At 39.1% G+C, this 11,862-nt stretch overlaps 1 protein-coding gene across 2 annotated transcripts; it reads left to right on the forward strand.

Annotated features, from left to right (window-relative positions):
- Positions 1–2,199: 2,199 nt before the first annotated feature.
- On the forward strand, positions 2,200–10,857 carry GPR65 (G protein-coupled receptor 65). 2 transcript variants are annotated; one of them, XM_074868553.1, is made up of 3 exons: positions 2,200–2,251; positions 4,254–4,349; positions 7,279–10,857. In XM_074868553.1, exon 3 carries the CDS (start codon positions 7,400–7,402, stop codon positions 8,468–8,470), a length of 1,071 nt encoding a protein of 356 aa, XP_074724654.1. In that variant the 5' UTR covers positions 2,200–2,251; positions 4,254–4,349; positions 7,279–7,399; the 3' UTR covers positions 8,471–10,857. The 2 variants fall into 2 exon arrangements, with proteins under 2 accessions (XP_074724654.1, XP_074724655.1); XM_074868554.1 differs by lacking the exon at positions 4,254–4,349 and having other exon boundaries at positions 2,208–2,251.
- The last annotated feature ends 1,005 nt before the right edge of the window (positions 10,858–11,862 follow it).

Consider the following 11,862-nt stretch of genomic DNA (forward strand, 5'->3'; position numbering starts at 1 on the left):
ATTGTCATCATTCACATTTGTTCCAGCAGACTATACAGCTTTGCACACCTGGAAGGTTTGCAAAACCATCATGAATTATTAATTGACTAATTTTGATAATTTCTTAATGCACCAATTTATTCCAGGTAGAAGGCTTCAGCCTCTTATTCACTCATAGGAGCCTAAAAGTGTCAGCTTTCAAAACTCGTGATGTGCTGAGTACCTCCCCTTTTCAGTTACTATAGAAAAACATTGTGTTGGTGGAAAGAAGAGCATATTTTGGTGGGACTCTGAGTACTTTTATTCTGCATTAGGAATATCAACTTTGCTTTTTACCTGGTTTTTTTCTTTACACCTGTGTCTGTAACCCAAGGACATGTGATCTGGACCCTTTGTAAGCCCAGATATAACCAATAAAATTATTGAGGACTTAATCATTGCTTCTTTTGTAGATAATTTTCCACCGTTAATACTTTTCTATTTCAGTTGTTCTTTCTTGATAGTACTTTAATCTGAGCCAACCCAAAGAACACCTGGTGTTCTGAGATTGACTGATTTGAGATACTGTGTATGTCCAGATCTCAAAAAAAACCCTGGAAAAAATGTGCTGCTTGCATAAGAAATTCAATTGTTCCATATGGACACTGTGAAGAGTTGCCTTTTGCATATAGCTTTACTTCCAGAATGTGTAAATGTATCATCTCCCTTCTTGCTTCCTTTGATCTTTTCAGTCACACTATGAGTTGTTATAGTGAAGAACTGTAGAAATGTATCAACTGTGTTTCTCTATTTCTAATAATGATAAGAACTGCTTTTTCTTCAGTGAAGTATAGGAATCCTCAACAGAACAGCAGAACCAGCTCACCAGACATTGTTCTTAGGTACCATGTTAGGAAAAGGCAGGTTAAAAGTGATAAAACAGGTCTTTGTCTAACAACTTATCTCTCAGTGAAAATAAAAGTTTGACTGAAATTTATTTTAGAAATTAATCTAACTCTAATCTAATCTAAGTGGCTGGAAAGCCTCCCTTTCACCAAACTGAAGGGGGCTATGATACAAGTATAGAATGATTTGATAATTTAGGCTTAATCTAACAAGCCCATCAGTAGAAAAGCTGTGGATGAAAAAGTCGTGCCCTGGCTGGAAAAAAGAAGGAACCAAATCTCTGCATCCAGTGGTTAAATATTATAGAGCTGCCTGGTATTGTTCTCAAGGAAGTCAGTATGTCCTATTTTAGAGCTTTTAAATTTGCTCATCAGTTTCATTTCTCTTTAGCATCTGAATCATCAAACATGCCAGTTTATGTGTTACCCAATAGATGTACATTTAAAGTTAAATTGTACCCAGTTTCTTAGAAGCAGAATTGAATCGTTCCAAACAGAATTTAAGACAAAATTCAGAGCACACAGTAAATTATTCTGATCACAGAGGTAAAAGAGAAACTCTGCTCATGTAACAATTTTCCACCTGCCTAATTCAATGGAATTATCTGTTAAAAGAATCACTCCTGTGAAAGCCACATCCAGCCTCAGATTCAGTTTATATAAAAATATATAAATACATAACCTGTTGCAGTGCATAAAATTCTGTTGTCCTTTGTTAACTAGAACTGTTCACAAACTTCCTCCCATCAGTAAGCGAACAGGAAAAAACAGTAATACAAATTCTGAAAATAATTAATTCTTTTGGCACAAACTCCTAAAGTCGTTGTGATCTATTTTTATGGACTCTTCTTAGGTGGATTCTTGTTTGATTCTGTGATAAATTTATTGGGAAAGGCTAGTGACAAGTCCTTCAGTCAAATAAAGACCCAATGTTTTGAACATATACAAGTAAACACAAATAAATACACATATACTCTACAGTATTTTATTTCTGTGGAGTGGTTTCTCTGCAGAATGTATTGTGTCCTAGATAAGAGGTTTGTAATATACTCCACTCGTGTAATTAGGCAATATTTTCAGTAAAACTTTTATGAATTTACTAAAAGTATTCCTAGATTTACCAAGGTTAATACCATCCTTTGTGCATACTTCTATGTAACTATGTTGCCTTTTTTCCCATGGATAAGTTTAGATTAACAGGGTATAAAAAACAAAAAGAGGCCAAAAAAAAAAATGAGACGTGTGAGCTGTTGCCTCATTGGTGTATCCAACAGCAGCTTCCTGTTGCTTTATCTGATGAAGCAGTTTTTCTTCTCAGAAGCAGACACGGGTTACACTACTGATGGCATCGCAGTGAAACTGCTACGTGGGGACACATGGCTGCCTAGGTAAGTATTCAAAATCCAAGAAGTCAGATACACAGCTTATGTTCTGGTACAGATTTCAACCTGGTTCTCCCTTAATGTGATGCTGACATGATACAACAAAAAGGAGGGACTCAAAAGGGGCTGGGAAAGATTGTTTTGGGAGGAGGAGTATTTTACTCTCAGCACAAGTGAAACATAAGACAAAAGGGCAAATGACATTGAAAGATTGAGTTAGGAAAGACATGCCAGCTTGATTTATTGTTGTAATGGTATTGCCATCATCAGAATACCTTTTGTTTAGGAGATGGGGGGGAGGATGAAGAACAGTGTTTGGGGTGAGTTTCCAGGATTCTGAACTGTCCTCTCTTCACCACAAAAAATGCCTCAGGCCTCACAGGGGGTTCCAGTAGCCCTTCTATTATTGTTCTTTAATATTTTATGGCACTAACAAGATACTCAGCACTATTTATATGAATATACACAATGCTCAAAACTTAGCAGAAAAAGAAGGTGTGCTAAAAGTAGCTTCTTAGAATACCAAGTATCATGTACATGAAAATATTTTGTACGGCATTTTTCTGTATGCAAAGAGGAAAACATGATGCACATAAAGATACAGCAAAATAATACTCTCCTGCATGGTCTACATCCTAAAAAACATAGCTTTTTTTTCTGTTCACTCATGTTAACAGAATTTTTATGCTCTATAAAAGTGTATCTCAGAGTTAAAAAGACTGAGCTCTTTTAGACCTGTTTGAGTCTCTACAGAATCTCATGGAGACCTGTGAGTGAAATTTAGTGTTAGAAGCATGAAGAAAAATGCTGTTCATTTTAAGCAAAAATGTCCATGATACCGAAAGGCATATTTCAGCGCTCCTAAACTGTGAAGTTTTTCAGAATTAAGTTTTGAGATCTTCTCATAAGGAAAAAAGATCAGATCCTTGTACTTGAGGAAATCAGCTTGGAACTATAACTTATTTTGAGAACACAAAGCAATCTACTTCATTGAAATTGCTTTGAGAGAAAAAAGAAATCAAGAAAGCTGTCTGTCCTTCTTCTTATGGCTGATATACAATAGCACCAGTACAGCAGCTACTGCACTAGCTCATTTAACATTGTTTTCTTCCCCTGAAACTTATCTAAAAAGCAAAGTACTTGCAAAAACTTACCACATTATAATGAATATTGCTTACAGCAAATTGCCCTTTCATGAACTTTAATTTGAAATAAAGGGTGAAATGTGTCAGTTGCAGATGTTTCCAAAATTAAACTGGTGTTTATTAGTAATGGAAGATTATTTTTTTTTTAATTAGTGACTAAACTTTTCTGTTAATAACACCAAATCCTTACACTCTTCTTCATCTTTCCTAATTTCTCAAACTATGGTAGAATTAGTTTATCTGAAAAATAAAAGAGACTCTTCCATTCTTCCCTTAGAAAGTTGTTTATGGATAAGAGTATGGAATATCAGTTTGTATTTCAGCTTGTGAAAGTATAAATTTATACTGACTTTGTTACTTTCAAAATGTCATAAATGGAGAGACCACATAAAGCTCCCTGAATCTGAAAAGGGTACTGTAGGGATGCGTCAATATAAATACAATATATGATTAATTTTCCCCAGAAACTTTCACTAGGTTCCTTTACAGGCTTGTGTGCATACATTACTTGAAGCATAGCATTTGCTAGTCCATTTCTCTAAATTTTATGTCTGACTGACTTTTTTCAGAGTTCTTGTACAGTAGGTTTTCTGTAGCAAAATGACAGAGACAAGGACAATAATAATCATTGAATAATGTGACTAAAAGAAAAAATTACCTTTGAGATTTTTTTTTCATTTGAGATGCATCTGATACCAAAACAAGTCTATGAAATAAGTCACATGTCTACAGAATTAGTCACAATGGGTTTGGACCATGAAAGTCAAACCATTAGACTATACTATTAAACAGAAATTCCTTGATAGTTTTTTAGGAAAAAAAATAACAATCAGTGGGAAAAATTATCAAACACTGTGTTTTAGGATAGCTGTAAGTCAATACCATCCTCCTGGGCAAAACCAGCAGGTACGGTCAGTAGCTGAGAGACAACCTGGGAATGCTTCAGATCATGCATTCAGGTAAGATAAATCATTTTGCATTACGTAGTCTGAATTATCAGAAAAAAGCTAAGCAAGGAATTATGATAGGGACCATTTCCCCGGGAGAAGGCCCCAAGTAACTGTAATGAAATGTGTTGGAATCAGGGCAGAACAGTGCTTTCTGCTTTTATGTTTCTGTGCAAGAAACTGGAGCATGCATTGTGGTATACTTCATTGCTGGCTCTTTGACACACTTCAGTACAGGTCATCAGTACATGTCAGAATGACACACTGCTTGTTATTATTCTTATTGAAAGCGTGTCCTTGTATAAGTAGCATCAGTGTGTCATCAAAGCTGACACATGGATTACCTGGGGAATTTTCGACAGCCTCCAGGGCTTTGTTCGTAGAAACTGTTGATGATACTGGTTAAAAATAAAAGAAAATCATGGGGTACAGTGACCTGTGGACATGAAGGACAGAAAAAAATTGCCCAGGTAGCAAATTTCATGTGGACTCAACTCTATACTTTGAATCCCCCTTTCAGTGTCCCAACCTGCCATTAGCCGTTATATCTTAAGATATTAGCTCCTTAAGGCAGATGGCAGAAGAGCAAAGCAAGGTCTTCCCCAAAGAACATGTGGTTTATTCAGACAAGTACAATATAAGGGCAAATGTTTTACCTTATGATCAGTGAGATCAACAGAGCAAAACTTTTAGAAACAATGAGCGAAAAAGAGAAAACTGAAGTAAAAAAGGTGGGTGGTATGAAGAAATTGGCATGTTGGTCTGTGAGTAAATATGAAAGAGCTGATAAAGGTGATTGTGAGAGGAGCTGTTGTGAGTAACATGGAGACAAGTCAGGAGCTTGTAAGGATGATGAGTCTGTAATATAACAAGTCCACTAACAATGGAGAAAGAGTTTATGGGGGAGGGAGAAGGAATTCCAGTTTCTCAGTCATGTGACTAGTAAACACTGCCTCATACACTCTCTACATTACACACATGCTTCTGAAAGGGCATGTTTCCCTGTTAGACATGAAGAGACCTGTCATAGGAAAAGAGATGCTAAAATATGATTAGAAGAAGAGGTAGGTATTTTATCTTTTTCTCATCTGGTCAGTCTGTATATGTTTGCTTTGCTTTTGGTGAACAGTGGGTCATCAAAACCCTGGGATCCAATTGCTAGAGCTAGATTTTTAATTCATGATACTTACCTATATTGGTAAGCTTAAAATGCCCTATTTACTCTGTGGTTTTATTAAACCACACTGAAAAGCAAATATCTTGTGTTTGTCTTAAATATAGACACTGCATTTTTTTACTTAGTCATCATATGTAAGTAAAGCTGCTCAGTGGACCAAACTGGCAAGTCCTTCTCAAGAATTTTCCTTGTCTTTCAAACCTGTGAATGAATTTAGCTCTAACTGTGAAAAGTTAGCCAACTTGATCAAATAAAGCAGTGGCTGGTAAAATTAAATATGTGCTTTCTGACTAGTATTGTCATTGCTCCTTTTTTTCCTGAATATGCATGAAAGTTGGGGTTCTTTATGGAAAAGAGATCCATATAATAACCTCTCAGCAGAGACAATAAACGTACTTGGGTTTCTCTGATAAACCCACAAACCTACACACACACATACATCAAACTCATAAAAGGCAGAATGAATTTGCCTACCACATGGGAAAATCTCTGCACCCAAGTTGTCCTCCCTCACTTTGAGTTGTTTGCTATGTGGGAACAGTTGTAGACAGTGCTATCTTGCAACCTACTTGTTCTACAACCTCTTCACCTCGTCTGCTGGCAGGCTAGACTCAAACCACAGATGAGTTATCACAGGCAGTCTCTGAAGTAGTTAGTATATTTGGCAGTAGAACTGGACCGCAAAAAATATTCCCCATTCTTGTATTTCCTGAACGTAACAATTAAATCTTTGGGGAAGAGAACTACTGAGTGTCAGAGCTGTGATATAATCAGTGAGTTCCAGCTGTCTCATCGCTATGGTTGTACACTCTTTCCTACTTAAAGGTCAGCTCTTCTAAATGCTTCTAAGGCTCACACACACAACTCCTCCAGTTCCACTGCTTCAGTCAGGGCTGCCATTTTACTGGTAGTTTCCTGTTAAAGCTGTTGACACCCACCGCCCTGGTAGTGCCTAAGATAATTAATTGCTAATGGTTTTATAAACTCATGAACGGCAACTGCAATTCTTAGATGAAGGAAGTGTGAATGAATGAAAAATTGTACTCAGAGAGTCTCCACCTCACATGAGTCTAAGTGACACCATGGCAGATTCTCCTGTGCATGCAGGAACCCAATAGCCTGCCAACTTTCACGTGAGGATTCCTGGGACATGCAGTAAGCTTTGCTGGAATAGCACAGTTGGTGGCAATTTCTTGAGGGATCACATACAAAGGAGGGAAGGGGAAGCAGAGAGGTGCAAGAGTGAGACAAGAGAGTGATTCACAACAGGGAGACATACTAGCCACACATTCTCTTCTGAGCAGATTCCAACATCAAGCGGTACCTGAATCCCTGTCTTTCTATCTTTGTCTCCCCATTGTCTTAGAGGGGAGGAGGTTACTGAGGATAAGAAATGCCGTATTCTTATGGCCAAAACTCTATTCTGCTCACCAGAATAACAGAAAGTGCACTTCTGTTATTTGTGGTGCACTTTCTGATCTCCTTCGACTCTCCCACAAGAGAGACCTGGGATTGCAGGACCCTACCCCTCTGGATGTGTCTTAACTACTCATCCTGCTTCTGCTACAGAAACTTGCATCTAACTGCTCTTGACCATCTTAGACATTTGGGTTCCTCTTCCTATGCACTCCTAACTCCAGAAGTGTTTGAAACCTTTGATCTCCTACAAACACTGCTTCTTTCTTCTAAAAAAAAGACACACACCAAAAAGCCCATTAAAAAAAAAAAAATATAATAGCTGACATTTTTCCTTTTTGGTAACAGAAGGCTGGAATCTTACCAACCAGGTTCTGAAGAACTAACAGATGACCACCCATCAGACTACAGAGGGGTTTTTATTGCATCCAGGTTGGAATTAGCCCAAAGATACTACTCAGAGTGGACAATGAACAACACTGCTAAGTGCCATGATGATCACACCTTGGATAAGTATTTGTTTCCATTTGTGTACAGCATTGTGATGATAATCAGTATTCCCATCAACTCCATATCCCTCTATGCATCCTGCATTCAGGTGAGGAAAAAGAATGAGCTAGCAGTCTACATCTTCAGCCTATCCCTGGCTGACCTTTTGTACTCTCTGATTCTGCCCCTGTGGATTGATTATGCCTGGAATGGAGATAACTGGAGGCTCTCTGCCTTGCTTTGTCAGATTTCTGCCTTCCTTATGTATATGAATTTCTACAGCAGCACTGCATTCCTTGCTTGCATCTCTATTGACAGGTACCTGGCATTAGTTCACCCCTTGAAGCTCCAGCACTTGCGCACAAGAAGATTTTCATTGATTGTCAGCATAATTGTTTGGATTCTGGAAAGCATCTTGAATTCAGTCATACTGGTGAACAAAGAAGTATTCAATGATCCTTGCAATTTCACTAATCATACATTATGCTATGATAAATACCCCCTGGAATGGTGGCAGGCATGGATAAATTTATTCCGGATATGCTCAGGGTACCTGGTCCCTTTGATAATCATCATGTTTTGCTACCATAAAATCTACCAAGTAGTGAGGTGTAATCAAGCCACAGTAGATGAAGAAAAGAAAAAAGTGAGGAAACTTATTCTGAATATTACAGTTACTTTCATCGTTTGCTTCACTCCTTATCACGTTATATTGCTTATTCGCAGCATCAAAGAACCTTACACCACTGACCCACAGCTTTTGCAGTTGATGTATAAGGTTTACAGAATCACACAGGCCTTAACAAGTCTGAATTGCATTGCCGATCCCATTCTTTACTGCTTTGTGAGTGAAACTGCACGAACAGACATACTGAATTTGCTCAGGTGTTGCTTGTGCCTACGAAAGCGTGAGGGAGACCAAGCAAAAGACCGTGCTGTGTGCAGTTCTGCTACAAAGAGCAGCGCGCTGATCACCTACAGAACTTCCTGTGAAATGGAGACTGTCAAAATGCCTGAGCGAGCACGTTCAAAGCAAAATCGGATAACCTAAAGGGGAAAGAAAGAAAAATTCTTCCCCAGTCTGTACCTAGGAAATACCCCAAAAGTCACAGATACTAATCGAAAGTGAAACTAGTAGATGGAGCTAATAACTTATTACAGGGTCAATGAAATCAGCGGAGCTTCAACACGTATCTTTAAATCAGGTATGGTACATAAATCAATGTCAGCAACCAAACATGCAGTCAAGAAAGATGACCATGACAGACTGACAAAATTACTGAGGATGCCCCACAGAACTGCCTCCTGTCACAGCTTGCTAGCTAGCCCACGTGCTGGGCACACACGTACTAGCAGGAGGAAGGCTGAAGTCCTTCTTAACCTAGTCATTTGTTTTCCAGTTTTAGTAGAAACTTAAAGCTGAGCTGGGAAGGAGCCCCAAAAGGGATATTTTTTTTAAATCAGTACTGTGATAAAAGTGAATAAAGCACGCACACACATGGAGATCATGGAAAATGATCACACATGGAAGTGATTGACAAAGGAGCAGATGGAGGGTGGAAAATGTCTCTAATTTCATGGTGTAATTTATGCTGCTATGATGGTTCCTGTGTTTCAGTAATGACTCAAGTTCCCCTTCAGCATACCCCTGAGATTAGCCAATTCTTAAAATTGTTTGCCTCATGTGGTGGGGTACTTACCTGCTCTTAAGCTTTTCAGCTTTTATTTTCTTTGGAAAATATATGTGCTAATGTAAAACCATATGTCATGCAGTTTCATTACAATTTCAGTATGGGGTTTCAGATATTTGAAGATTCATTACTTCAAGTGCCTATGAAGAACCAAATTCTAGCCACCATTGGTTTAACGCTGATGAAATCTTTCCTATATATGCAGGGAGGAAAGAGAGGATTGAAAGATGAGGTTTCACATCTCCACAACGTAAAGGACCAGCCTTTAGCCTTGCTTCTTATGATTGAAGTGTGGAGTGTGGTTACGTTTGCAGAGTCAATAGGGCAAGAAGGTTTTTATCCGTTTACTTAACTGCACCTGGAGGCCTCAGCTAGAGGTTCCAGGGCTCTCAGTCTGCCAGTTTAAAAAAGTCAAACAACAAACCAGCAAGCAATACTGACAAATCAGCAAAGAACAAACAATAAGAATGGCAGCAAAAGAACCCATATTTTGAAAGGGTTGAAGTTAGCACAGATCAGAAGTACAGCTGTTAATTCAAGGACCTGTTCCTGCGCAAGTCCCTGCAATGGCTGCGTAGTTCCCAGTAGCGGTGGGCACTCGACCCTCTGAAAAGAGTTAAAGTGCTATGGAAAATCTTTTTTTTCCTTCCTCTCACAATCTTTTCACTTTTGTTCAGTTACCAGGAGGAATGTTTGGTTATGGTGGTTGTCCAGTTTCATAGGGAAAAAAACTTTCTTTCCATCAATAAAATCTCCCTCTAGCAAGTCTGTGTAGTGGAAAGATTTTGACCAACACTTTTGCAGCACACTTGTAGGTCTGACGTTATACTTGGAGGATGAGCATACAGTGGTCACAAACAATATGGGAATTCTTGTGAGTAGATCCCTCTGTGGTAAATTACAAATTTCTCCATTACAAAGAGCCACTTTCATTGTTTTCATGGGTTCCTGTTTGTTCCTATTTATGCTTCCAATTAATTTCACATTCTGAGAGGGGAACTTGAGAGGCTAAGGAGGCTGGGCTTGTTCAGCCTGGAGAAGACTTTGGGGACCTAATGGCAGCCTTGCAATACCTGCAAGGAGGGTATTATGATGATGGAGCCAAGTTCTTCACAAAAGTGCACAGCAGGAGGACAAGAAATCATGTGCATAACTTCAAGCGAGAAGGGTCAGAGTTAATATAAGGAAGAACTTTTGAACTATGAGGACTGCCAAGCAGTGGTGCACGTTGCACTAAAATGTTCTGCATGCTCCATCCTGACAGGTTTTCAAGACCCAACTGGACAAACCCCCAAACAACCTGGTCTGGCCTCATAGCTGACCTTGCTTTGAGCAGAAGGTTGGACTAGAGTCTTCCTGAGGTCCCTTCCAACCAGAATTGTCCTGTGATCCTATGAACCGTGTATGTCACTATTTTGACTGTTACCTTCCTTTCTAAAAAAGTATGTTCTCTTCCCTTCTTGGTTTCCATTTGCTGGATTTTGTTTTGTTTTCGTGTGGATTTTTTTTCTGTAATACCTTGTTACATATTATGAAGGAAGAAGTATGCAAACAGCAGTGCAAGTTATTTCACCACAGATTTGTTCCTGTGCAACAGAATGTGAAATTTCACAGCACTGGAATAAAAGCGGAACTGAGCTTCATGAAAAAAAGAACTCTGTGATTCATTTCTAGACCTTTCACATGCCAGAAAGGCTGGAAAGGTAATTCTGTTGGGGCTTTTAATTTATTTCAAATAAAGAATAATGAAAACTAAAACTAAGCAACAAAACTGAGTCAAATTTAACTTGTGTGTCAGGGAGTCGTGAGAGCTGGCTGCTCTGCAAGGGGCGGAGAGCCAGGAGCTGAGGGTGACAGCCAGGCAGGCTGGGTAACATCCTCACTGAGAAGCCACACAGCCCCACAGCACCCCAGTGAGGCGCACGGAGCAGGTCCAGTGATGGTAACCAGCACTGGCCAACAGCTTTGTGATCACCAGACAAATCTGTGCTGATGAGACAGGTCTGAGGTCAAGCCAGGAAGCCAAGTCAGGAAGGCGATGTCAGGATCAGCAAGGTACAAGGCCAGGCACAGCCACATTGTGTCAGCACTGGTCTCCGCACAGGCAGCCAAACCCCAAGGAGGCAGGAGAAGAGACCTCAGACTGGTGGTAAACTTAACTTAAGGGCCTGACCCTGTGCAAAGAGCTTAATTTCCACAAAATTTGGCCTTGAGATTTTATACTTCTTAATATCCCACCACTGCTCACGAAAGCCATAGCTTGGACCAACTTACATTGGTATGTATGGGTGTTTTTTATACCATCATTTCCTGTAGTACCTCCCTGCATTGCTGAAGATCCACTTCAAGATAAAGGAAATCAATAACAATGGCTGGCCTGTAGGTTGGGCTTCCTGAAAAAGCTCAGATAAATTCAAGATCCTATCTGTTTATGATAAAATGTAGATACCTAATCCCTTAGATTGTTCTGAAATGCTCAGGCTATGTGTTCAAATCAAAACCCTCTGGAGAAATGAGGAAAGTTTTAGATGTAAAAATCATTTGTGTATTATTTACCTCATTATTCTTACATAGCTAAAAATTGACACTTTTTTTCATTCTCCAAGTTTGTTTGTCCCAGCTGGACCAAATCTACTGTATGAAAGTGAACATCTATGTTCTTTTTGAAATTGCAGCGTACAGGAGAGATACTTTTCACTATTCAAAAATGGTATAGTGGAAAGTAGATGTCTTCATCCAGGCTCCAATCCAT

The sequence above is a fragment of the Strix uralensis genome, chromosome 4, assembly GCF_047716275.1.
Source record: "Strix uralensis isolate ZFMK-TIS-50842 chromosome 4, bStrUra1, whole genome shotgun sequence".
NCBI classification, from domain to species: Eukaryota; Metazoa; Chordata; class Aves; order Strigiformes; family Strigidae; genus Strix; species Strix uralensis.

Excerpts from the sequence above, each read along its gene's own strand:
- GPR65 (XM_074868553.1), top strand. The coding sequence starts at position 7,400 with ATGAACAACACTGCTAAGTGCCATGATGATCACACCTTGGATAAGTAT.